Source organism: Panthera tigris, chromosome A2, assembly GCF_018350195.1.
Source record: "Panthera tigris isolate Pti1 chromosome A2, P.tigris_Pti1_mat1.1, whole genome shotgun sequence".
In the NCBI taxonomy this organism is placed as follows: Eukaryota; Metazoa; Chordata; class Mammalia; order Carnivora; family Felidae; genus Panthera; species Panthera tigris.
Window position 1 is genome coordinate 31,905,294 of NC_056661.1, and position 27,690 is coordinate 31,932,983.

General features: G+C 46.5%; 1 protein-coding gene and 1 long non-coding RNA gene across 3 annotated transcripts in view; one reads left to right on the forward strand and one right to left on the reverse strand.

The window, feature by feature from the left end:
• ADAMTS9 (ADAM metallopeptidase with thrombospondin type 1 motif 9) overlaps window positions 1-27,690 on the reverse strand; it is a 161,006-nt gene that overhangs the window by 16,039 nt on the left and 117,277 nt on the right. The window contains exons 29-37 of one of the 2 annotated variants that reach the window (XM_007084435.2): window positions 27,189-27,356; window positions 20,094-20,267; window positions 8,580-8,753; window positions 4,468-4,662; window positions 3,273-3,405; window positions 2,637-2,731; window positions 2,427-2,521; window positions 2,201-2,334; window positions 321-412 (exon numbers count right to left, since the gene is read on the reverse strand). In XM_007084435.2, the coding sequence (XP_007084497.2) occupies window positions 321-412; window positions 2,201-2,334; window positions 2,427-2,521; window positions 2,637-2,731; window positions 3,273-3,405; window positions 4,468-4,662; window positions 8,580-8,753; window positions 20,094-20,267; window positions 27,189-27,356 (1,260 nt within the window). The remainder of the gene's footprint in view (window positions 1-320; window positions 413-2,200; window positions 2,335-2,426; window positions 2,522-2,636; window positions 2,732-3,272; window positions 3,406-4,467; window positions 4,663-8,579; window positions 8,754-20,093; window positions 20,268-27,188; window positions 27,357-27,690) is intronic. The other variant, XM_042979355.1, reaches the window with a different exon arrangement.
• Window positions 12,089-20,175, forward strand: LOC122236694. Its single transcript, XR_006214887.1, has 3 exons — window positions 12,089-12,184; window positions 19,827-20,021; window positions 20,119-20,175. It is a non-coding gene; the product is annotated as an uncharacterized LOC122236694 (long non-coding RNA).

The following is a 27,690-nucleotide window of genomic DNA, read 5'->3' on the forward strand; positions in this document are numbered from 1 at the left end:
GTATAACATTCACTCTGTGAACCAGCACGGTTTGTTTAAGCAAAGCCCCTGCCCTCTGATGCCTAATCTGCTTCCAGATGTTTACCGTTATAGCAGGTGCATTTTGCTGCATGTAGCTCTGAGTGGTTCCTTAGGAAACACTCCTAGGAGTGGCGTGGCTACATGAGTAGCTCAGAGCATCTCTGAGACTTCCTGCAGGGGGCCAAACTGCCCTCCAGAGCAGCTGTTCTAACTGTATTCCCGGGAGCAGAAGCAGCCAGGGGTCCCCTGCGGGCAGGGCGGGACGTGGGTCCTCGGTGGGGGGAGCCCTTAGCACATACCTGCGGGCACTTGGCCGCACTGTAGCAGTCCCCGGCTGTGGCAAAAGGGACAGGGTGTCCTTCGCTGGTCCGGGCAAACTGTAAGTCAGTGGCTGCGGGGTTTTGCAGAAAGGGAGAGAAGAGAGAAGTCCGAAAAGGTACAGAAGGGATAGGACAGTCACAGGGAGGCGGGAGGGAAGAAGGATAGTGAGAGAAAGAGTAAGAGGGAGAGCGGAGAGAAAAAAAATACCCGAAGTGTCATTAGTGAGCAAACGGACCCAGATGTGCAACAGATCCAGATGTGCACTGCTTTCCCCCTTGGATCTGTGGTTCAAGAGCCTCGCTCCCTGGGTTTTATCTGCACGGTCTCTCCATGGGAGGGAAGCCAAAAGGGGGGTTTAAGATGACTTTGGAAGCCAAGAGGGGGGTTTAAGATGACTTTGGAATTGATTCTCACATAAATAAATAAATACGTGAATCACGTCCATTAAAGGTAAGCGTCACTGGATGGCTGTGAGTCTCCTACGTACAGCCTCCCAGCTGTAAGGATGGGAAGAAATCGGCTACAAAAGTATCTCCAGCTACTTAGGAGTTACTTCCTGGGGCTTTAGCTGCCCTCCCATGGCCAATGCACTATGCCTGCCAAAATGTGGCGCAGTTAGAGCCCTCATCTTGAAAGTATTAATGGCAGGTTCTCAAGTTTGGGGCTACCTTGGAGTTTAAAAAAAAAAATCCAATGAAAACAATGCTTGTGTTTTTAACCTCTTCATAGCTCCGGAGAGCAGCTCTACACAGAGCAGGAGGAGTCGAAGCAAGGATCTCGCAAAAGCCATTGCTGGTGGAAGGAGAGGCCGCTTTTACCTCCCTGCCTTGCCTTTCGGGAACAGCCCTTCATCTTTCTACAGTTAACCGAGCTCCAGTGGGAAGGAAGTCTGAGCTCCCTGTCCCGCAAAGAGAGGGGCCCTTGTGGCCACAGCACACCGAAGCCCGGAGTCTCAGCTGGAGTGTTTTTCTAAGCGGAAAAACTGCAGACTCTGCCTTTAGCCCCCATCAGGCTTGCGGAAGGCGATAAAAAGTAGCTTGGTACAAATCAAGTTTCATCCACCTCGAGGGGAAAGCAATGCAATATTACGGGAGCAACGGTAATGAGGAAAAATTAATTATTCATTATTTCTGTTTTTCCTCTATTCGAGGGAACACGTTTGGATCGTTCAGCTATCTACAACCACGCCTGTGATTAACGTCCCTACGAAAAGGCAGTGTTGGCTGCAGGATGAAATCAGCTCGCGTGGAGGCTGGTTACAAGAGGCAAGCCCATGGTCCGCTTCTCTTCTGTAAATCGACAACTGGATAAAATTAGCCGTGTGCCCCTGCATGTGTGTGCACTGTGCAGGGGGAGGCGGTTGGGGGAATGGAAGATTCCATCAGAATCTCTTTAAGGCGTGCAGCTGCTCTGTCTTCTCCCTTCAGAGCTTCTGCTACTACCCTTCCTTTCCCCACGCCGATACCCTGTGCCTGGCTAACTGCTACTTGACCTTAAGATGTCAGGTTCAGTGTCATATTTTGGGGGATGCCGTCCTGACTCCCCCCACTGCAGTGGTCCCCTTTTAGTGGCCTTCACCTACTCCACGCATTGATTTCTCACAAATCTCACGGGAGCTCCGCCCTGGGCAAGGCACCTTCCAGGGACTGGCTGTACAGCAGGAAAACGGAAAGGAGCCAACCCCGCCCTCACGCAGCTTGGACCCCAGCTGTCGTCACTGGATGGCAAGGCAACCCATCTCGTTCCCCCGCAGCATCTCAGAGCCTTGCCCCCGGCCAGTGTGCGCTGTGCAGTTCGCTGGCTGAATGGGGAGAGGAATGGGCACGTCCCCTTCTCCGTGACATTCTACCGGACTTACTTATTATCTGCATCGTGGTCAGGTCTATTCTGATTTTCTGGAAGCTGGAAAACCCAGCTGCCGTGTAGTCCTTCCGACACTGGCAGTCATCCCGTCGGCTCCCGTTGTAGGGACATTCGGTTGGGTTGTGCAGCCTACGTCACGGAGAGAATGTTCTGGTGAGGATGGCAGCTACTTCTGGGGCATCTCCAGCTGTCTGTGCCCTTCCGAGCCCGAACGCTCCTACCTGTGCCCGTATACCTCGGAGAAGTTTTCTGAGTCACCATGGACCAGGGTTATGAACTCTTTGGGGTGGTCAGACTGCATCCCTGCACAGAATATCTGAAAGAGAGGCCAGAAATAACCTAGGAAGAGCAGCTCAGAGGTGAGACCATGGGACCCAGGGCGACTCACTCTCCAATCATTCTAGAAATAATGACTGATATGCATCACTCACCTTCAGGAGCTTTCCCGCGATGAGCAGAAAGTATTCACCATCTTCGGTGGCACCTTTCAGTCTCTTTACCTCCTTGCAGTTCTGGGGTAACTCACCTAGAAACCACGAAACGTACAAAAGGAGTGTGATGCTCCCGGATCCCCCTGCTGTCTGCCTGGGGAATGAATGATACTGTTCACACTAACACTTTGCAGCTTGAAAAGGCGGGGTGGGGGGGATAATTTCCTTAGAATAAATTCTTTCCCTTTTGGGGGGTAAATGTTTTTTTTTTCTTTGAGTTTTATGGAGAGGTAACTGACCTATAGCAGTGTATAGATTTAAGGTGTAGAGCATAGTGGCTTGACTTCTACAGATTGTGAATAGTTACACTAAGTTTAGTTAACATCCATCATTTCCTACAGATAGATGCATAAAAATGGTTTTTGTTTCCTTTTTGATGAGAACTTTCAGGATCTACTCTCTTCGCGACTTCCAAACGTAGCATACGGCAGTGTTGACTATGGTTTTCACGCTGTGCATTTCATCCCCAGCACTTATTTATCTTATAAATTCTCTATTTCCAATGAGGGTGGGCAAACGAACAAGGAAACCCTGGTCCTCGTGCTCTGGAGAAAGGGCTTCAGCTGGCCCACTTACAGTTATAGATATTGTGACAAGTTTTCCTTTCTTCTGGCTTCAGGTCGGCAGGGCATAAGTGGCTGGGCTGGTCCTCGTTGGTTAAACACTGCACAGATCTGTGTGTCACTCCCACACCACAGGACACTGAGCACTGGAAGGCAGACCAGAGTCAGTGATGCAGCCCCGGAACCCGGGAGGCTTGGGGTCTAGTGACGCGGGGCTCACAGCTCCACGTCCGAGGTGTCATTTCAGACCCTAGGCTGCTAAAAACAAATGCTGACGTATGTGCAACACTTACAGTGGAGCAGCCTCTGTGCTAAGCGTTATACATCCATGTTCATATATGTGGGTATCTTACCTGTGTATTTATATTTACATGCATAACATATATACTTATATATATGACATATATATCCGATATATAATTTTCTCATTAAGCCTTACAAAAATTTTCTGAGATAGTACTCCCATTATTCTATTTTTACAGAGAGGAGATTGGGGCCCAAATGTCAAGAAACTTGTTCAAGGTCATGGTAGAGCCAGGATTCAAACCCTAACCCCTTTCAACCGATCCTGTACTTTGTCTCATCGCTTGGCCACACTGAGAACCTAGTAGGCAGGAGCCAGGGGGTGGTGGCAATACTCCAAGGACAGTCGCAATTTTAAATGTTCTCGCTTATTGTACGCCTAATGCAGTGAAATACTCCCGTTGAAGAGGGACCAGAGTCTGCTGACTTCCTAACCGCGGAAGCAACAACGAACTCTTCTGTAACTCTTACTAGGTGACAGAGTTCCGGGAGCTGGTGTGGAAAAACATCGTGGTAAAATACGCGTAACGTGAAGTGTGCTATTATGATCTACGAGCTGTTTACATATTAACTCGTCCCTTCTTCACCACCACCCATTTTGCAGATGAGGAAACAGAGACACGGAAGTGTTGCACCTCTCATTCAACTGGCAAGTAGGAGGGCCAGGATTCACAGGGCGGGCGTCTGGCTTCGGAGCCCGTGCTCTAAGCTCTGGGTTTGGCCACCCTGCCGAACGAGAAGAGAACCTTCTCTTCCCATCAGCCCACCTCGAGGTGCTAACGCCAGTGTCTTCCCAGCATCCCTCCCGGAAGGAGGCTCCCTCGGGACGGCCGAGGCAGGACATGTCTAAGATGAAGTCTGGGATCCCAAAGCTTTCCCATTTGATCACCGAACAGTCTACTTACGCTGCCCCAGTTGCCAACTCTCCAGCTGGCCGACACAGGGCACTCCCTCAGGTAGCACGGATGGACGCTGGGGGGCTGAGTGCCCGGGCAGTTGACGGCCGTTTGGTAGCTGTACTCATAATTCTCCTTCCCGGTGTAAATCTCGCTACAGGAGACGAGCCTTTGTCTGTAGCCCTTTCCACAGGTCACTGAGCACTGGGAAAACAGGGGGTGGGAGGAGAGGCTGGAGCAGCGCCTGGGGGCAGCCCACAATAGGCCCCTGACCCCCACATCCAACGTTGACCCCGGACGACGCTGCAGAGAGCTCTCACTTTATTAGCTTGTTTGTGCATTGCAAGCGGCAGGCCCCGAGCGCACCGCGGACAGACAACCCTAAAAGTCGCCTTCGGGGATCTAGTGTGGCCCCCGCTGCGGGACGGGGCGCCCTGAGCCCTTGCTTTGGATTTCAAGGGGAGGAGGGGAGGAGGCTCCAGCTGTCCCTGGTTCCATTTAGACGCTCCCCAAAGCCCCACTGCACATGCTTCTCCAAACCGGAGATGTGGCCACGGGGGATGGGAGGAGGGCGTGTCACAGCTCACCTGAGTTACAGGTGAAACCCAAGCACTTAGCCAAAAGGGGACTTGGGCGCAGTTTTCCTTTCCTGCTCCGTTCGTTTTGCTTTCCCGTCTGCCCCGCACTCACTCTCCTTCTCTCTTTGCTCTCCCTGCCCATATGTCTGGACCGATAATGTCACCCTTCTGCTCTCCTATCTCTTTGCCTATCTAACCAGATCAGGCAGTCACTTTACCTGTTGACCATCATTACACGGCATTTACAAATATGCAAACAACACGCCAAAGGAGAAAGAGAGGACGTCTTACTAGCGTCCAAGATCCTTCCTGTGATGAGACACCTAATTGGTTACTGACGCCATGTTCAAGTAGGTTCGACCTCCCACGCTAAGTACTTGATACAATATATTTAGAAAATAAAAGTGCATCGTAGTGAATTTAGTTTTGATGGTGTTTTTTAGACAATGTGGTCAGATAACCGGCCATCCCCTGGGAAGGTGTCACATAAAATTAAGTGAGACGATCAGGATTCTCTAGACCAAAGGTTGCCGGAGGTGTCCTGGATGAAACCCTGACCCAGTCCGCAGCAAGTGGTGTGGTCTGCTTTTTCCAGGGGGAGCATCCAGGAGGTCTCACTAGCTATTAAAAGCCACAGTGTCATTCTTTCCTAACGTCTCCTGAGCTGGTGCTTTCAGCCACGTGGCTTTCGTCTCCTATAACTACCTGTTCCAGGGAGAAGATACCTCTTGAAGAGGTCCTGGAGGCAGGGGGGTGACAGGCCCAGCCAGAGGCACACGGAGCATCCCTGGTCCTTCCTTTTCAGATGGCTCGAGACCTGGAAATGTTGTGCATGTTTCTTCCTTCTTCGGCTGCCACTGTTCAAATGCTTGAAGAGCCAGCAGAGGCCAGGACCGGGGAGGGCGAGGCTGGTCTGGGTGTTTCGTGTGTGGGCAGATCGCCAGCCAATGCTGGGTCTGTCTAGGCTGGGAGGGAGGAGGGGGACTGGCGGGGAGGAGGGAGGCAGGGAAGCTCTTACTCTTGACTCTCCATGCCCTGGGGGGTCATGTGCTTGCTTCATTATGAGCATATATTACTTTTCTAATGTGAAAATAACAGTAAAGCAGGATGAAATGGTAAGAATGTGCGCTCCTTGCATTAATGATGCACTTCAGGCCTAAGCCGAGAAATGCATGATGAGCCAGGGGTGATGGGGTGCTCTTTTCCCATCTGGCCCAGGCCTGCTCAAATTCAAGGAGAGCTCAGAGAAAAGCACTCAACTCTCCAGGGGACAGAGGTCCTAGAGAGAAGGCATGGCTTGCTGTGGCTCTTGAACTTTTCCAGAAGCTTTTCTAGAGGGATTTCTGGTCCAGTGGCCCTTGCATCCATGTGAGGTCCTATCTCCAAACCTTCTCCACTTTGCTATAAGTTTCCAGAGTTTTTAATCCATGATACACTTGAGATTTTGCAGAAATACTGAAGACTTTTTTTTTTTTTTTTTTTTTGGAGAAGATTTGGATCTTCTCCAAGTCTCATCTGTTGGGGGGTTAAGATTAAGGTTAAAATAAAGCTACAGGAGTCACATGACTCAGTCTTAGATCGCAATTCTTTTAGCATAATAATAACAACACACAAAAGACTGGCTAAGATGAAAAGTGAAGAGGCCAATGTTTGCAGTGTGATAAGTGTAGAAACTCCAGAGAGATGAACAACCAAGAAGTAAGCCAGAAACTAATAAGAGGAGGCCTCCAGGAGGCAGAGAGGAGAGCTCAGAGAGCTCAGAGGCCTGAGGAGCGAGAGAGGCTTTTCCCTGCCTGGTGGGGAACCAGGCAGTTACGGACCTGAGAACCAGAAGTTATGGACCACACCTGATGAGGACCGGGGAGAAGTGAGTTGAAGAGAAGAGAGGAACCCTCCCCAGACGCCTTCCCCCAGACCCTCCTTGGAATCTGGATGGGTTGGAACCTATGCCTCAAACCCAAAGTCAAGGACTATTTTGAGCAAGCATCTGGACTCCCAGGTTCCTGGCTAGCCAATGGTAAATGTACTTCCTAATGATTTGGACCATGTCTCCCTTCCACTCTTTAAGAGTTGGAGAACATGCAGAGTCGGGGTAAAGGAGGGTTTCTCAACTTCAGCACCACAGCCATCTGGGCCAGATAGCTCTCTGTTGTGTGTGTGTGGGGGGGAGGAGGGGTGGCTGGGTGGGGGAGGGCTGTCCCACATACTCCAGGAGATTTAGCAGCATCCCTGACCTCTACCCACTAGATGCTGGTAGCATCCCACTTCCTCCACTTGTGACAACCAAAAATGTCTCCAGACATTGCCAGATGTCCCCTGGGTGAGGAAGGGGAGGCAAAAGTCAATGGAGCAAAGAGAAGAAGGATGGGGAGACATAGTTAGAAAGGACTCTAGGCCAGCTACAGTGAAGGAAGCATTCACCACCCAACACACATATCGTCTGCATGCAAATATTCCTCCTATTGAAATATGAAACCGCTACCCTGTGAAACTTTGCTATGAGCCCAGGTAATTCCGAAACCTCTAACTCCTTTTGGGCAAATGACAACTGGTTTGGATGTTAGAGGTCTTTCAGTCTTTGAAAATATTATGAGGCAGAGAAGGAAGTAAACCATAAGAGACTCTTAAATACAGAGAACAAACTGAGGGGCTGCTGGAGGGGAGGTGCGTGGGGGATGGGCTAGATGGGGGACGGGCATTAGGGAGGCCACTTGTTGGGATGAGCCCTGGGGGCCATATGGAAGGGATCAATCACAAATTCTACTCCTGAAATCAAGACTACATTGTACATCAACTAACTTGAATTTAAATAAATAAATTTAAGAAGTGTTACGAGGTTTGAAAACAACGTGATCGTGTTTGGTCTATTAGTAATAAAAAGTTTCTAGATTAGGCATTGTGGGCAAAAGAAGAGAAGAAAAAAAATTGATTCCTTGAATACGTTGGAAAATCATTTGGTTCCTCTGGATCAGAGGTTGTCAAAGAGGCAGCCCGTATCTGGCCCACGGAAAGGTTTGCTTTGCCCCACATAACGTTTTCAAATAAAAAATTGGAGTCCACGTTTTAAAGTTAGGAGACCCCGCATAAAAGTTCAGATTTTTGTCCTCCTTGAAAACTCAGGTCTGGTACCACCAGACCCACATTTCTGCATGGCCTCCGCTGGAGAGGGAGGGAGCTGCTCCCATCACACGGGACGTGCTCGTTTGCCACAGTCTCTGCCATTCCTTGTTGTCTCCCCGATGCGAAAGGCATCTTCTTATGTTAACTCTCTTCAGACACCAACAGGCATCACATGAACTAGCAGGCCCTGTGATAATTCCTCCTTTATCATACCAACAGGACATCAAGGGGAATCACAGGACTGAGGGGAACCGAGAGATCATCTCAGGCATCCTCCTACCTTGCACATGGGGGGAGGGGTCTAGCCCCAGCAGGTGGAACTGGCAGGTGGGTCCCAGTCTCCCCCGTTCCTACCCAGAGGTCACTCTGTTGCCTTCAGGCCGTCGCTGTCTTGGAGGCGGTTACAGAATCCCCGGGACGTACCTCTGACCATTCTCCTGTGATCCAGACATACTCGCAGGGCTGCAAACTACAGCTCTCCCGGTCCGCAGGCCGCTTGCTCGTGTCGCAGCGTAGGCCGTGAACCTCAGTGCCTTTGTCCACATCCATACACACCACCTTGCGGTACCTGGAGCCCTCGCCACATGTCTTGGTGCACTGTTCGTGACAGACAGAACAGGTGTTGATATGGAAAGCTAATAAATGGCTTATTATATGCTGTTTTTGTGGTGACTTATTTTCCTGTCTTGTCTACCCTTTAGGAATGTGAGGCCTCTGAGGGGAGGCATGATCCGAGGACTCATTGTCTTATCCCACTTATTCCCAACACTGTTCCTGGCACAGCGATAAGTGTTTGATAAGTGGCTATTGGAGGGAAGGAATGGAAGCATGAATGAACGGATGTCAGGTTTGGAAAGGACCTTACGGCTTGACGACTTTACTCACGCAAACATGGAGTCTCTTTAAAACTTACAGCTAAATGATTATCAAACGGTGTCTAAATACCTCGAGAGTCAGGGAAGTTGTTATGTGTCCAGGTGGCCCATTTTATCTTACGACTACACACACCAATTTGCAGACCGCAGCCTCGTGTCCTAGTTGTCGACTCCAGGGGAGCATGAAGGACAAATTTCATTTCTCCCAAATCGTCCCCCTTCCGGGACTTGAGAGGCTTTGCTTTACTGTGACACCTTCCCCACCCCCCCCCCCTCCTGCCCCCAACTGACTGGGTTTTCTCCTCCAGGATGAAGGGCTCTCATCCCTCATTCACTTGGGAAATATTCACCAAGTTCCTAGCATCAGGGCCTGTGATGGGTCCCGGGTCAACAAGAACGGACACGCACCGCACAGCCCTCAGAGAGGAGCTTATATTTTAGCAGCAAAGACAGACGTTGAGGACGGAGACAGCTAAGACTTAAAGATTACTGCAATCTCCATTTTTCAGATGGAGAAACCGGGACTTAGCCGAAATGCCTTGCCCCAGATCAAACAACTCTTTGTGAGGTAGATGGGACACATCTTTTTATTCCCATCCACCAAGTGAGGAAAACAGAGCAAGCCGTACGTGCTGTTCCAGGACCCTCTCTATGCTGTCCGCAAGCTCCCTATCTTCTTCGCTTTAACCAACGGCACACCCACCTTTGAAGTTTAACCTGGTTATCTGTGTGCTAAAGGTTTCCCAAAGCCCGTCCTATCTAAAGCATCTATCGTGTCCCAGCATTTCAAGACTGTAAACCACCTTGGAGATCCACGGTGAGCTAATCTGGGGACTCCTGTTTCCTTTACACCAGGGATTACACGTCCTATAGCCCCTGGGCCTTAGCTAACTCATTAACAACAACCGAGAATTGTGGGTAGCATGGTATCTTTTAAACTTTCTCTTCTCAAAAGTCTATTTAGGGGGTGCCGGGGTGGCTCCGTCGGTTAAGCACCCAACTTCGGCTCAGGTCATTGCCTCGTGGTTCATGGGTTCAAGCCCCGCGTCGGGCTCTGTGCTGACAGCTCAGAGCCTGGAGCTGCTTCCGATTATGTGTCTCCCTCTCTCTCTGCCCCTCCCCCACTTGCTCTCTTGCACTCTCTCTCTCTCAAAAATAAATAAACATAAAAAAATTTTTTAAGTCTATTTAGGGAGACCCATGGACCCCCACCTATCTTTTTCTCCTCTCACACCTCTTTCCCTTTTATTACCTACCTTGTCCCACAGGCATTTCAGTTTGGACTCCAGTCTGACTCTGAAAAGTCTTTGCAGATATGTCTTGTGCCTTGCTTTTTTGGCAGTAAAATACACCTAACCTAACCTAACATTGATCATTTCGATCATTTTAAAGTGTACAATTCAGTGGCATTTAATCATCTGCAACGTCGTAAGATCGTCATCCCTATGTGCTTCCAGAACGTTTTCATCACCCGAAAAGGAAACGCTGTACCCATGAAACAGTCACTCCTTGCTTCCCCAACTGCCCGGCCACCCCCCCTCCCCCACCCCCAGCCCGTGCAACCACCAAGCTGCTCTCTGTCTATAGCGGTTTGCCTGTTCTGGCTGTTTCATATGAATGGCATACAATACGCAGCCTTTTGTGACTGGCTTCTTCATTCAGCATACTGCTTTCAAGGTCAATCCATGTTGTAGCATGTATCTGTACTTTCTTCCTTTCTGTGGCTGAATAACCATCTGTTGTGTGGCTATACCACATTGTGGTCATTCAAATGACAACGGACATTGGGCTGTTTCCACCTCGTGGCCATTATGAATGGTGCTATGAACACTCATGTCCAAGTTTGAACATGTGGTTTCAATTCTTCGGGGTGTACCCCAGGAGTAGAAATGCTGAGTCATCTGGGATACCCCGTGCCTTTTGTGAGCCACTTTGTTCTTTTAGGAAGTAAAAGGGAGATGCGATGTGTCCTGCTACCCCTTATCATTTGCAAACTTAACTCATAGCTTCTGCTGCTTGGAAGCGAACCTCCACGTCTAGAATGTGGAGTCACTTGAATTTTTCTGGGGCACAAATATGAATTGAAAGTTCTCTGAGGCGATGAGTGCAGATGAGCAAATCACTTCAAAGGGTCTGGGAGGCTGGTTGAGCCCCCGTTCCCTAGGTCAACCCTAGCTTGGGGTTTTCTGTTCCTCTGGAGTGTCCTGGGTACTAGTGTGAAGCAATAACACTTTTGTTTATTCACGCACACACACACACACACACACACACACAATCCCAAATGAGTTACAGAGCCACTGAATGTTCAAAAGCAAAACAAAGCCGTGGTTAATCTATGATGTGTATACAAATGCAGAAGAAACACTTAACTGCCTGGAGAAAAAGTAATTCCTTAGAAAATCGGGACTTAGGTGACTCAGATCCTGATTACTGAGCGGCCCAAACTGGACTAAACCTTCCAGTGTCTTCTTCATTAATCCCTCGGGCTCTAATCTGTGCCAATAAGTAACAGTTTCGATAGAAATGCAAGGACTTCTAGACACCTATTTGCTTTTTAAGGGCTTCTGCCTTGGTGTCCAGGAAAGGTTAACTACCATGAAAACTCTTTTGCCGACGGTGGAGAAGGGAGTTAGTTGGGAGACCTTATGAACATTGCTTTTAGAAAAATTAAGCTAGGTAAATAAGTGACTCGTCCAGGGTGTTGGAATTAGTCAACAGCAGCTCTGAAAGTCACCTGGCAAGGCTTTTCTCCTGGGGTCCTAACTAGAGCACGGGGGCTGGGGGCACAGAAAGCAAACCCACCCAAGCTCCTGAATTTTACCAGCTTTTGGGAATATCACTGCCCACCAAACCCAGAATTAAGGACTCTTTCTATGTTCTATGTTCTATGTTCTAAAAACAGCCAGGAAGTTCAACTAGCCTCATTTTCACTTCCAAAAGGTTTTCTCGACTCTCGTTACAGCTCTGAGAAATAACTATAATTCATCAAGCCACGGGTCACGGGGCTGCACTAAACTGGGTAGCTTGCTCATCACCCTGCAGGCTACATATGCCTTTAAATGTGCTGAGATTAACAGGAGGAAAATAGCTGTCGACATTTGAGAGTGAGGAAGAGCTACCGTAAACTATTAAGGGACTATTTTGTTTAACCAGGTAGGTTGGCCACAGGGTAATGGTCTAAAGAGGGTCCTTTAACGCAGGGAGTAGAAACTGCCTTTCCTTAAACATGGTAATGGAGTTGCTTTACACTTTTTCATGAGATGCCCTAACCATGGGTAGGAAAAAAAAAATCATTTCATATTTACATGGTCTACCTTTTAAGGCTGTCGATTTTGTTCACGGACAAAGTCATTTGTCGTGTCGTTTCCAATGCGAGACTACCATTGTCAGACAGCGTGTGGACAGATGAGTGACAGAACGAGTGGGGACCTTGATGGCACAGTGTTTTGTGTATACTCTGCAGAGTTTTATGTGATAAGCAACAGTAATTACGAATCAATTTCTAACGATGCTTTAAATTGAAAAAGAAAAAAAGCAGCCTTCAAATTACTAATGGGTTCTTTCTCAAAGCTCATTTTAAAGTCAGGTGTGTGGAGTTGGGACATTCTTGCCCCCAAACAGTATATTCATAAGGGAAAAAGGCAGAAATAGGACTATGGAGATATTTGATAACTTCCAAGTTATTCACTCATTCAACCGATATTTGCAGGGGGACCGAGTTCTGTGCTGGGCCCTGGGATACAGCCCTGACATCTTCCTACTCATGTTCTCTCTCTGTTATGACACCCAGGTGGCTGCTACTCCCAGCTTGCTGTCCATATGCCAGGACAGCCGGCTACCTGGTGACCATCGGCATTCAACACTTAGGGCTGCCTCGTATGGCCAGAGGAGCAGGTGCGGGTTTCAGAACAGAGCAGGATGGCGAAAAGAAGCCACCAAGGTGTCCCACAACTGTGACAGCAAGAGAGGAGTAAGGGCGAGGGTCTAGAATTCCCATGGTGCCGAAAGGGGTGCCCAAGCAGTGGATGAAGAGATGGGTTAGCCAGGCAAGGAGGAGAAGGGGACATTCTCAGGACAGGGCTCAGCGTGCATGGAGGCTGGAGGTGAATGTCGTGGGGAAGCCGGGCTGGGGACCGACCACCGCAGTTTGGGGCTGAAACTCGGTTCGAATCGAGATGGGAATTTCCGAAGGCGCTTGTTAGCCTCCTACACTGCTTGGGGGAAAACCCAAACCCTGGCCCTGGCCTATGAATCCTAATCTGGGCGCTCCCGCAGGTCCAGTCTTGTTTCAGCCTTCTGGTCCTTCACTTGCTCTGCTCCCGCCATGCTGCACTTTTGTCTGGGCTGGACCCTGTCCTCTTCCTTCCACCTGGAATCATCTTCCCCTGCCCTTCACCTCCGACCACCCTAAAGAAGGTAGGACTGGCCTGTCATTCTTTGTCTGTATCTCAGTGCCTTGCTTCTTTCCATCACAGCACGGTTCACACTTGGCAACTGCACAGAACATGTTTGTTTGCTCGCTTTCCGTCTCTTCCACCGGTCAGTCAATCCCCCACAGCAATGTCGCTGTCCCTACTGCGTCCCCGATGCCCAGACCCCAGCGTTTGGTAGGTGCCGGGTAAAGATTTCTTGAGCAAAGTAACGAGGGAAGGAATCATATAGAGTTAATATCTGGCCCTTGTCCACACACCCTATTGCAAACTTCATAAAATCTTTGCAACAGGTTGACCAGAGGCCTGCCGTTTTCTAACTTTTCTGGGCTAAGGGGGTAAACTTGGGAATCATTCTGCAGTTGATCTCAATAAAAGCCCTTGGAATCCTAATATGTATGAGAGCACACGGTCCAAGTCTCTGCACTGGGCCAAAGAGCCACGGGGTGGGAAGCTCTGCGAAGGCCAGACATGTCACAGCATAGCGTGTCCGTGGCAGGGTGGCAAGAAAATAATCTATCTGTTCTTACAGGAAAAACACAGTCTGCTTGACTGTTTTAAATGACATTTTAGAATGTCATGATTCTGAGGACTTAGGAAGGTATTGATATATAAATGTCTTCCCTCCCACCTCTCTCCCTCCTCCTCCCTCCCTCCTCCTTTCCTTCCTTCCTCCCTCCTTCCTTTCTTTCCTTCCTTCCAACTTTTTTTGGTCCCGCTGTCCACGTTTATTCAACAAGTGTGTTCAGTGCTCTGGGTACTATGTTAAACGCTGAGGAAAACTCTGGCGAACAAACTCTCTGACCTCAAACGGGTGACACTGTAGGCAAGGAAATCAGGCAACCACAATTCAGAGTGCTAACTGCTAGAGCAGAGTATTTTCGGGGTGCCAGGAGAGCTGAGAGGAGGGTAGTCTCACGCAGTTATTGGTGGGGAGGTGTGAGCTTGGAAAGGTCCAATACCTGGCCCCAAGTTGGCAAGTGATATTAAAAACCTGGAGTCGTGTCTGGATACAGCATTTGTCTCTTCTCTAATTGTCTCGCCTTATATCTATTATTATTATTTTTTTTAACGTTTATTTTTGAGACAGGGAGAGACAGCATGAACGGGGGAGGGTCAGAGAGAGAGGGAGACACAGAATCGGAAACAGGCTCCAGGCCCTGAGCTGTCAGCACAGAGCCCGACACGGCACCCGAACTCACGGACCGCGAGATCATGACCCGAGCCGAAGTCGGATGCTTAACCGACTGAGCCACCCAGGTGCCCCATCGCCTTATATCTAAAAGTCCAGACTCTACTCTTAGGGTATCCTGAAGGCACACGGGTGCTTCTTCCCTGCTGTGTAGGTACCAGGCCTCCCAACAAAGGAGGCCCAGTGAGATGCTCCATCACCATCAAGACTGACCCCACTGGCTTAGGGGCGGACTGCCAACCCAGTGGACCAAGCATTCCATGTTCTGAAGGAGGTGGGGGGGGGTGCTCACCCAATAAAGGGAATTGGACTTTATGCCAACTCTGGCTTCCGTGAGAGGCTAGACAAGCCATTAAGAAGGAAATAAAATAATTTGCCTCAGATGAATGCTGGCACGGGAGGGAGGAGAATATAAAGATTCAGAGCGCGTGTTCCAGAAGTCAGGCTTCCAAGCTTCAAATCCCAGCCTTATTACTTACTGAATGCATGAACTTGGATGAATTAATCTATCTGAGCCTCAAGTTTCCTCATCTTTAAGTGAGGATAAAAACTTAATTACTTCGTTAGAGAGTTATGGAAAGGTTAAGTGAGGTCTTCCATAAAAAACACTCAATATAGTGCTTGGTCCCTAGCTTAATAAACAAAAAGATGTATTATTTTTATCATCAGTATCGACCACTGAACTGTGTAAGTCTGGGGGATGCCCCTCGTATTGTAACCTATGGGAACGGTACCCCCAGAGTTGTGCAGTGTGCAACCTGTATGACTGAGAAAAGCGTACCCGATGATCCTGCTGTTGTGGTTATGGAGAACCTGTGCTCCTCAAGGTGGACACCTGGATTATTTGTCAAAACGAGGGGGCTGCCATTCCCTATGTGCCTAGCATGACACACATCTTGCCCCCAAACAAGTGGGCTTTGACAATCCACAAGGGGGAGGCAAGAGGGAAAAATGCACACTCAGCAGGCAAACAAGAGCTCTGAGGTGGGTGCCAAGGACGGCTCTGAGGTGGGTGCCAAGGGCCTCGGCTGTGAGGCTGGACCTTGGCATCCTCACTGACATCAGGTCGAGGTGTCACTCGTGGATGGGAACCAAGTCAAAGCAGATCTGAGGGAAGATGGTGGAAGAGGGAGTGGGTGGGAGGGGAAGTAGACATGAGAGAGGGGTGAGGGCCGTGACTGAGGGGAGTCTGAAGGGTGCTGTGCTGTCCGATCTGCTGTTTAACAAGGATAACTTTGATCATGAAACTAGGGACAATGAATGATTACAGCAGAACTTCCCTAGGCACGCACAAGGACTGCGGGCACGCAATCAGGAAGGGAGATCTGGCCTATTAAGGTGGTTGCCCAGTTGCTATGAACACTCACTCTAAGTGTTGTGGCCGTGAGGACATTCTAAGAGGGCCACCAGCATGCTGTGCGTAGGAGGAACAAAGGCTTTGGACGGGTCTTCTCCCTCCTCCAGCTGCCCCAAGCCTCGCTCTGCCAATTCAGTGTCACGTGAGGGCACCCCCCTAGGCCTCTATCCTCTCTTGCCACCCAGGTCCACCTTTCTCAAACTTTCCGCTTTGGGTTCAGACGGGTGAGAAAGCATGGTTGCAGGTGGGTAACTGTAAGAATCTGCTTTTCCCACTGCTTAAAGATTCTGTTCTCTTCGTGAGAATGGTTAATCTCTAACTTTTAAATACGGCCACAGGTCAGGCTAGCTCCTTAGGTGTTCTGTTCTTACGTGGAGCTTGACAGCAATATTTAAAGCAGGATGTTAAAAGATCCGTCTGCAGAGCGTAGGCAAAGATGTACATTTCTAAGCATATTTTGTACGATCAGAGGCAGGACTTCCTCAGTGCATATTTGGCGAGGTTTCTATTCTTTGGAATTCAGAAGGAATTGTAAATGGAGCTTGCATTTCCCTGATTGGCTGGAGCATTTCTGAAAGTTGGCTAAAGCGTGAGCAGTCAGCTTAGATTCATTTCAGCACACTCTCTTACTTTCTGTTCCTTGGAACAGTTACACAGGGTCGAGTCTGGCGCGAGATGAAGAGGGAGAAGGAGAAAGCAGGCAGGGGTAGGTCTGAAACCAGACCAACAGAGAATCAAGAGGTAACACTGAGGGGGCGAGAGGTCAGGAAGCCCTTTCTTCCTTCCATATCTGATAGTGTCAACCCCCAAACCACTCTATTATCTCTCATTGTCTCACAACAACTCTGTGTAGTTGTTATTATCCCCATTCTATAGGTGGCAAACCCAAGAATCGGAGAAATCAAGCATCCTTGTTCGAAGTCACATGGCTAAACAGTAGGACTGTTGGGATATGAACTGGACTGCAGAATTCCGTAGTCTCTGGGGATCCCAGGAACCTGTGTGGCTCCAGTGCGATTAACTTGAAATTTACCTGCTTTAGCCATTCCTCCCCACCATCCTCTGGTGAAAGAAAAAAAAAAATACGGAAGGAAAACAAGCAAAAAAACCTGAGTAGACAGAGAGAATGAGAGTCCTAAAGAAAGGGCACGATGACAGACAATGGAAGCAGTCCATCAGGAGGGTGAGGGAGAGGGAAGGACTGGGAGGAAGGCTGATCTCCACATGGGTTAAACATGCAGCTGTAAGAAAACAGTCCCATTCAAGACTGCATCAAAAAGAAAAAAAAAACAAAAAAACAAAAAACACCACTCAGGGAGAAATTAAACCATGGAGGTGTAAGACCTGTACATTGAAAGCTATAAGACACTGATAAAAGAAATCAAAAACGACACAAATAAATGAAAAGATCTTCTGTGCTCACCAGCTGGAAGCATTAGTACTCTGAAAATGTCCACACTATCCAAAGCAATCTAGAGATTTTAAGGCAATCCTTATCAAAATTCCAAAAGGTGGAAGAAACAATCCTAAAATGTGTATGGACCCACAAAAGACCCTGAAAAACTAAAGCCATCTTGAGAAAGGAGAACACAGCTCAAGCATCACCCTCTTTGATTTCAAACTATATTACAAAATTACAGTAATTAAAGCAACATGGTACTGGCATTAAAAGAAACAGAGAGATCAATGAAACAGAATAGAGGGCCCAGAAGTAAAGTCACACATATATGGTCAATTAATTTATGACAAAGGAGCCAAGAGTATGCAATGGAGAAAAGACCGTCTCTTCAACAAATGGTGTTGGGGAAACTGGACAGACACATGCAAAACAATGAAACTGAACTCCTATCTTACAGCAGACCCAACAGTTAGGGCAAAATGGATTAAAGACTTGACCCTGAAAGACCTAAACACATAAAATTCCTGGAAGAAAACATAGGGGGTAAGATCCTTGACACTGGTCATGGCCATACTTACTTTGAACATGACACCAAAAGCAAAGACGTCAAAAGCAAAAATAAACAGGTGGGACTGCATCAAACTAAAAATGGGCAAAGGACCCGAACAGACATTTCTCAAAAGAAAACATGCAGATGGCCAACAGATACATGAAAAGGTGCTCAACATCGCTAACCATTGGGGAAATGCAAATCAAAACCACCAGGAGGTATCGCCTCACAATGGCTATTAGCAAAAAGACAAAACATAGCAGGTGTTGGTGAGGATCTGGAGGAGAGGGAACCCCTGGGCATTGTTGGTGGGAATGTAGATCAGTGCAGCCTCTATGGAAAACAGCATGGAGGTTCCTCAAAAAAGTAAAAGGAGAACTACCCTATGATCCTGCAATTCCACTTTTGGGTATTCATCTGAAGGAAATAAAACCGCTAACTTGAAAACCTATCTGCTCCCCCCAGCAGCATTATTTACAACAGCCAAGGCATGGAAGCAACTGAGGTGTCCATCGATGGGCGAATGAATAAAAAAAAAAAATGTGTATACATACAAAGGAATATAATAGCCATAAAAAGGAAGGAAATCCTGCCATCTGACAATATGGGATGGACCTTGAGAGCATTATGCTGAGTGCTACAAGTCAGAAAGGGAAAGAGAAATATCATACGACCTCAGTTGTATATGGAATCTTACAAAAACCAAACTTCTAGATACAGAGAACAGATGGATGGTGCCAGAGGTGATGGGAAAGGTGTAGGTGAGCGGGTGATGGGGTTCAAACGGTATAAACTTCCGGCTACAAAATAAGTAAGTCCTGGGGATATAATACACAGCATGGTGACTGAAGTTAACAATACTGTATCATATACTTGAAAGCTAAGAGAATAGATCTTGAAAGTTCTCAACACCAGAAAAAATTTTGGAACCCTGTGAGCTGACGGATGTTAAGTATAACATAGTTACTGTTAATAACAACTTATAATACATACATACGTCAAATCATCATGTCTTCACCTAAAACAAATACAATGTTATATGCCAATGATAGCTCAATACAACTGGAAAAGATGCACATCAGCATTGCCATGAGTGCTTGTGTAAACTTATTTTTAAATGCGGCTGTAGTATCAGGTAATGGTTTCAGTTTAGAATCAGGTCTTGCTCCTTCTGGGCACGTGACGCTTGGACAAATGACGTCGGCTCTCTGAGCCTCAGTTTTCTTGACTGCAAAATGGGATGATAATAGTGATGCCCACTGTGCCCAGTGCTTAAAAGGATTAAGCGAGGGGAAGAATATAAAGCACGTAGCACACACCAGGCGCTGTTTCTCCCTGTTCTAAAAATCATTCCTGGTGGGAAATTCCTATCTTATCATTCATATCTCTGAACCCTTTACAGCATGTAGTTTTTATGTCGTTCCAAAGTCAATGGACACAGTTTTGCTTTCTTACATTCTTTCTCCCCTTTCTACAATGTATTCTGTTCTGGAAAAAGGAGGTTATCTCCTGCCCAAGTGTTACCTTCCTTAGCCAGGCTCTTCTCCAGGGACGCATAGTGTTTTCTTTAACTAAACATTAACTTGGTGAGGGAGAAAACAAGTCTATTTCTGCATCAACTGAGCTGTTTTTCAGATTCCGTCATTTTTTTTTTTTTTAATGTTGGAAATGCTTCACTAATTAACTGGGGCTTCAAGCGACCGCCTGTCTTCTCCTTGACAGCCCAAGTCACGGAAAGGAGACAAACACAGAGTAGGTCCTACCTGGAGTCTGCCCTGTGGCTGTCTGAGCTGACACAGAATGACCAAGCTTGGATATACATATTTAAAATATCTCTTCCATCTCCCCCTCCTTTTGTGAAAGATAGCTGTATGCATTTGGCCCAAGGCCTGTTACAGTTTTTCTGGAGGCAGCCAGACTTGGAACATTCAAGAACACAGACGTAGGAACTGCATAAAAAGGAGGAGCTCTCCCACCCTCGTCGGAGTGAACCGCTTGCCGTCTGACAGCAAACCTTTTGGGAAACAGCCAGCCTTGTCACCGTGCTTGAAGGCTTTTCAGGGTAACGGATGTGATGGTTGCAAGGGGGTTGAGCGAAATGCCTGGCAGGTGCCCACTTCATGGCTCTACTTACTTCTTGCCATTCCTCTGCCCTCCAGGCATAGAGAGGACACGGTGCGGCTTGGCAGGCGCGTTCCGACTCCGGTCTGGTGTAGGGGTTGCACTCAGTCTCTCTGGCTGTTTTGTGTGTTCCCGTCTGACAGCTCACACTTCTCCACCGTGTGCCTTGGCCGCAGGACACAGAGCACTAAGAAGAAAGACTGTGTAAGTGGGAGCTTTGGGTCATTTGGTGGGGAGGGTGTGTGTGTGTGTGTGTGTGTGTGTGTGTGGCAGGAGTGGCGAGGGTCACAGTCATGGGGAATGTGCTCCTAATCCAATGACTTTCCTTGCGATTACAAAGCTTTCTAATTTCCAATGAAGGGGACCCAAGATAATGTCTTAAATCTGCAAACTCACTGCCTGTCGATGCCGGTGAGCGAGCAAAGTATCTCTACCTTTCTTGGGGAATCTCTAAAGATACCAAAAGTCTTGGAGATGGGAGAGGTTGGGAGAGATCGTTATGAAACGATACGATCGAAAAATAAATAGTGCTGCCATGTGAAATGAAAATCCCAAATGATTACTATCCCGGAGGATTGCAGTTTCTTGAAAATTGGAGATAAGTGCTGTACAAGAAGAATTTCTTGGCAGATTAAAAGCATAACCCAACGAGAGTAAATTACTGCAGCTTTTAGGGCCTTATAAGTAGAATTATTTTCTCCAGTCTCTTTCTTTCCTTGCTCTTATTCCTGGAGATAGAGGAAAGAAGAATTTTTTTTAAACTACTGAATTCACTAAAGTGTTAGTGTCTATTTACAGCCTCAAATGAATACGTGAAGAATAAAAACTGACAAGGAAAAACCATTTCTTCAGGCGGGCGTCATGTTTCCAGCCCCTGAAAAATACTGTGAATCAGGCTGAAGCATTTTGTTGACCAAGTTGCAAAACGCCATATTAAATCTGCAATTAACTTTCCTTTAAATTAACTTTTTAATGGTTTCCTCATTGCTGGGTTTCATAATCTCACTTACGGGCGGGCCAAGAATTATTGTCTTTATTAAGGTTTTGACAGTTAAAAACCAAAGGCAACATTTGCTTGGAAAGAACAGCATATTACTGCGTTTATTTAAAATCGTTCCTGAGTTTTTGCGATAGCTCAGCCTCTGCTAATTTGTCTGGCATTGAGAAAACAAGTTTAGCATACATTAAAGCTGTATTTCTAAGAGGAAGTCTTAAAGAATAGAATCATGATCCTTTCAATTAGAAAGGTATTCGCGCCCTATCATTTCATATTTTAAGAAAATAGTTGGTGCTCTTTAGAGGGCAGCTCGGGAAATCATATCATTTCAGATGAGTCTATGCCAGGGAGGGGCTCAAATGTTCACATCAAAGCTAGCTAAAGAGAAGGAAATATTTTGAGGCAACACAGCTGCTATTGTTTGGGTTTAATTGTATTAATTGGATTGAATGAGTCTGTGACCCAGAAGGAACCAGACTTTTAAAGTCATTGTGTCCTGGGTGGAATAGGAGGGCCCCTGAAGACAAGTAATGCTCTTGTCTACAGAGAATGACCCTTTAAGGCTCACGGGAGCTACACGTATGTTTCCCATTGATTACCCTGGAAATGAAGGAACTGTAACTTGGGAGTGTCATCCCATGAATGACAGAAATGTTCCAAGGGCGTCATCTTCGACAACAAACAATGACGACTACAAACCCTGCTGCCATTTGAATTTGGGGTCTTAAATATAAAAGAGTACATTTCCAGAACAGTGTATCGAAATGGAAATACAAAGAAAGACTAAGAACCATTAGGTAAACAAATTTGAACATGGCATAGGGCTGATATATATTCAAAGTCTCCTAACGTTTTAATAACCTAAAGAAAAAGGAAAAAAAAACCATGAAAGACTTTCAGAGTGTCTCCTATTCAAGCTCTAAATAAATGAAACCTCTTTTTGATGCTATTGTTATTGAGTAAATTACTTATGGTTCAACGAAGGTAAGGTATTAAGAGCCATAAGTATCCAAAACTAAAAAAAATCACTTCCTCCAGTGTTGAATACTTTTTCAAAAGGCAAAGACACAGGAAAGTTCAACTATATAACATGCCGTCGTGGCTTCTGTTTATAATGTCAAAGCCAGGTGTGAAATAAAAAATAAAAGTTTTGACACGACTTAAAGGCATGTGAGGGACGAGCTCTGCCTTTCTGAATCCTGCATCTACGGTCATCTTTATTCTGAATGTAATAGGCTGCATCCGAGTGAACTCTCTGGGTTGCACTTTTCTGCCCGCACTGTGTCTCAAGGGAGGCAATGAGTTGCATACACAGCCAGTCAGGCTTGCTCGGAGAATTCTGAGCGATGTGTATGGAAACCTCGTGAATAAAACAGCAACCGAAAGACCTCTGCGTGACCCTGGAGGTGGTGAGGGTTGTGCTGTGTGCACATGTGTGTGCTTAATGCTTCTGGTTCCATTTGGAACAGGCTTTAGTTGGTTTGTAAAAGAAAAAGGTCGGGCAGTCTCTGCTAATGTGCTCCCTCTGCCATCATTCCGGCACAGGATGCGCAGGTCTGAAAGGAGGTGTTTTTCGTTCCAAACTACTGAGCCGGGAGCTATGTTTCATCTGTCTGCTCTCGGTACTGTGCATTGCTAGCTGGTGTGCAGTCCTCACCAACTTGACGGGGGGCCTTGACACTTATTTCCACGGATAAAAAGAATCTCTGTGCACCCTCTGGTGTGTGGGGAATCCTATATACCTGAAAACTGGAAAGTGTTTACATACTTTCTTCCAGAATTACTGCTGAAATTATGGTGGTGATGTTGTTTAGAGGAGGGACTAGCTTGAAAAAGAACTCTCGGAACCAACTTTAATACATAAGAACAGTCCCAATGATAATAGCCACCTTTTACCAAGCACTTACTATGTTCCTGGCTCTGTACTAGGGTTTTTCAACCTAATAATTCTTTCTTGCTGGGAGCTGTTTCATCCACTGTAGGAAGTGTAACAGCATCTGTGGACTCTAACCATTAGATGCCAGGTGTATTCCCCGCCCTCCACCAAGTTGTGACAACCAACGCTGTCTCTAGAAATTGCCTAATGTCCCAAAGGACAAAATCACCCCCTAGTTGAGGGCTTAGCTCCATGCCGAGCATGGCACACGACATATCTTTGTACTTCCTAATAAACCTTTTAGGGAGATCGTGCACAAATACGGCAAGGAACAGAGATAATCACTCCAACTCCAGCAAAAACAAAACCCAAAAGCAGCCAAAGTGAATTCTGCCCTAGGCAATGTACCATGGTTACTGTGGATTAGAATTTGGCTTCCAGTTTTAAAATATGGTGCTAATATGATGCAGTCTTCCGTACTACGTCAGCAAGAGTGTGGGTGAGAAGCCTGTGTTCACACAAATCAACATCAGTGCTCACAGTTCAAATACAAACAAAACAATGGAGAACTCGAAGCACGAAAGCGACCCTTTCTCATCACCGACTCTGTGCACATGGTTTCCTTGATTTCTCAAAGGACACGAGCTACACGTTTGCCATGTTTCTGCATTAAATGCTTGCAAAATACTTCAGAATCAAACACCAAAACCAAGCTGCTCTCACTGGAATCACAAGGAAAGTCCTCACCAAAAATGGCTGGTGGATTCACAAGGCAACTTGCCAGTTTGCATTTTGGCATGAACGGTGGAGAGCTTTTAAAAATTAGTTATTTTCCCTTAACCTAAGGCACCGCTGATTGCAAGACAAAGCATAATGTTTTGTATCGCTACAAAAAAGGTCTATTGTAATTAAATCATGGCATTCTGTCGGCTGTTAGGCCCATTCTGAGAACAGTGAGGTTAAGGTGTGAGAGACACATGCATCTCAGGACTGATGAATGACTCCACTGCGTAGATTCATGACTGATGAGTGACGATAAAGTGTTACTTTTACTCTAATCTGCTCATTTAATCTTTTTATTTCTGACCTTCATTTTTTTGGAAAGCCTTTCTAGAAGAATAGGATAGATTAAACGATTTTTACTCAGGAATGCTTCTATTTCATGGGATTACCGAGCCTTCACATTTCTCAAACTGAGTCAAGAATTCGAGGCTCATTTTTGTCTTAAAATTTCATGTGCATCCCTTACCTCTTGATCAAAAGCATCTACACAAATTGAACATGAGCTTCTAAAAATGCTTTACAGTTTTAGTGAGGATGTTTTCCTTTTTTTTAAATATATAATTTATTGTCCAGTTGGTCTCCGTTCAACACCCAGTGCCCATCCCAACAGGTGCCCTCCTCAATGCCCATCACCCACCCTCCCCTCCCTCCCACCCCCCATCAGCCCTCAGTTTGTCCTTATTGGATGTCTTCCAGTAAAAGCTCTCCTTTTACTGGAAAAATTTCCTTGACAAATTCAAGATTTTCAAAAGATGGAGAAATGAAACATTCCCCTTTAAATCTCAAAGCACCAATTTTGAGGGCGAGACTATGAAGATTAACACAGCGTACCCGTTGCCAACCCCAACATTCTACACGTCTTGTCACCATCAGACATTTCAACATGATGAGAAGTTGCACTCATTCCTCTTCCTACCTTCAACAAGAGATGACTAGGATATAGCTACCGGCAGAAAACAGAAGAACCAGACATAAAATCTTCCAACCACTGTTGCAAATGGGTAATCATTACTCTTGCTTCAGTATCCCTGCCTTAGGGACATTTCTGTTTACCATTGGATCATTAGTAAGCCAATAGTCTTTAACCACGCAGACCGTCTTTCTCCATCAACCACTGCTTCTGATTAGTTTCAGCTATACTTCGAAACTGCACAAGTCAGATTTTACTCACGCAGCACCTTGTCCTGCCCGCTTTTATAATTCATTTCTACAGATCAAATCAGGGCATTTCAAAGCTGGCCACAGACCATTACATAACTGTGTTTACTTGCATTTTTCTACAAAGGTGACCAGACTTTTCTAAGCAATCATTTTGAACAGGTGCAGTCTTTTCTGGGGAGGCAGTCTGATAATCCTATTACATTATGTTCAAAAAACCCCACAGGGTTCAAACCTAATCATCCCAGCTTTGTAAAGAATTTTGGACTTCCCCAAAAGACCACAGAATGCTGGGCTAAAACTCACTCTGTGTTTACCAGTAAAGAGTGAAAGATTCCTTTAATTGTCTCTATGTCAAATACATAGCCCTATAAAATGAGCATCATCTCCGTGCTCTAAACTTAATATTCAGGGCATGATGCAAATAGATAAGTAGAGGCCAAGCAACATAAAGAAAAGCAACAGAGCATGAAAGTCTACAAGAGGACAAGCTAATTAGTGCAATATCTTAAATAATGTTAGCTGCAGGCTTTTACATGAATTGAATAGCTCCCCAAATAAAAGGGCTGGAAGTTACAGAGGACAGCAGTCACTCAGACAAACCGTTAAGGAAGACCAATATGAAACGCTGCCTTGAAATCTGATCCTGTAGGGAAGCCAGAGGGGAAACTAGCTCTGGCTGGGCACCGATGCTTGGATTGTTGAATTAAAACACAAACACAAACACAAACACACAGGTCATTCCGATAAAGGCCTCGAGAAGGATGAGGCTACTCTTCTAGGGAATGATGCAGGTCATGTTTTACATTTCTGTGAAGTGGCTATGGTGGGGGGAGGGCGTGCATGTGGGGCAATGGTGACAGCTCAGAGCCTTTAGGAAAAACTCACATTGCTAGAGGAACTTTCCGTTAGTCACATCGAAATGGAGGGTTCCCAACTCCTCCCCATGTTAACACAACTGTCCAAAGCTTCTTTGAGGCTTTAGGGAATCGAGATCAAGGCTCTGAAAGAACCAAATCTAGAGGGTGCCAACCTAGAACCTACTTTTCTATTTATTCCTAGGGGCAGCTGTGTGATTCTCCACTGCACAGGAGAACCACAAAGTCAGTAAAACCTCACTGAGGCACATCAGTGGAGGGGAAGAGCAACATTATATACAGAATATATGAAACTGCACCTTATTACTTTTTAAAGTTTATTTATTTTGAGAGAGAGAGAGAAAGAGACAGAGACAGACAGAGACAGCAACAGAAAGAAAGAATCCCAAGCAGGCTCCACACTGTCAGCGAGGAGCCCAACGTGGGGCTCGAACTCATGAACCGTGAGATCATGACCTGAGCTGAAGTCGGACATTTAACTGACTGAGCCACCCAGGCTCCCCTGCACCTTATTACTATTAGGTAAGCACCTTCAACCGAGCTGAGAAAATGTACAAGTACAGAGTAAAGAGATCAGCTTCAAGGATTACGTGTCAGAGACTTCAGTTCACACAACAATTATTTATAGATAAATAGAAGCTTCTGGAGTTCTTTGTTGAATCCAACAGGGAAACTCTCTCACCCAGCTGCTGGCTAGATTATCAAATGTTTAGAATTAGCGGAGTCTGACTGCAATCGGTTTCTTGGGTACTTACCCCTTCCCCATCTGATACACACATCACATTCATCCACACCAAATACTACTCTTGAGAGCCTCTTAGATTTAAGACCTCTGAACTAAGTACTTGGCATTCATTATTGCATTAAATCCTCATAAGAGCTAAATGTAGTAGGCTCCGGAAGGTGAAAACAGATCACCCAAGGTCACATAGCTAGCAAATGAGAGAGAACGTCTGTCTCCCACTTCTGCTGTATCTAAGAACATTCGCTATAATACTTCACACTGACAGCCCTTTCTTTAAGAACCTCAAAGGTAAATTCAGACCCAGTCCCTGCGAGGTGACCAGAGTCAACCTTACTGCCATCTGAGTTAGTGTTTTTTTAAGTGGTGAGTGATGATAAAAATGCCATCAGCGAAGCATTAAAGGGCCCCTCCGTGCTAGACGTCTGACATCCATATCTACTACTACTTAGAATTAATTCTCACAACCATCCTACTGTAGGTGTTACCCAAGGCCCCGAGGGTGGAATCCACTCGGCCAGGTAACAACTATCCTGACAGAAAGAGTCGTCCCTCCCCGTCCCCAAGCTCCCCTCTGAAAAACCAAACCTGTGCAGACAAACACAACCAACACGCCGGTGTCAGCCACGTGGCCCAAGGTAAGGAAGCAGTCGTAGAGGAGAAGCATTGCTCACCTGACTCCAGGCGCCAGCTTTCCATTTGGGGCATCTTCCTCCTCTGCACTTTCTGTGCCCACTTGGCTTAGCAAGGTGTTTACAGTAATCACTTTCTAAATGGTTTCCATCTTTTGCCATGCAGTAAACATTTCGTTGTTTATGCCCTCGACCACAAGAGACAGAACACTGAAATATAAAGCAATGGCAAGGTTGTTGTTGTGTTTTTTTTTTTTAAATCACATGGAGTTTGATAAAAACCCGTGTCGTGAGATGTTAAGATCATACCTGACAAGAGTCACCGTCTCCCCCCTTTTCCAACACCATTTAAGGTAATATCTCAACGCTCTACACGGCAAGAAGATAGCATTCGGGGAAAAAAAATGTCCGTAGTATTTCAGCAGCAATCCTGCCTAGTATTTTGGGTTCTTCAAGAGTGCGGGTAAATCCTGACAATTTTGGCCAAAAAATAAAGCCAATGAACCTGAAATTACCATGACATCCTGGGATTCTAAAAAATCTT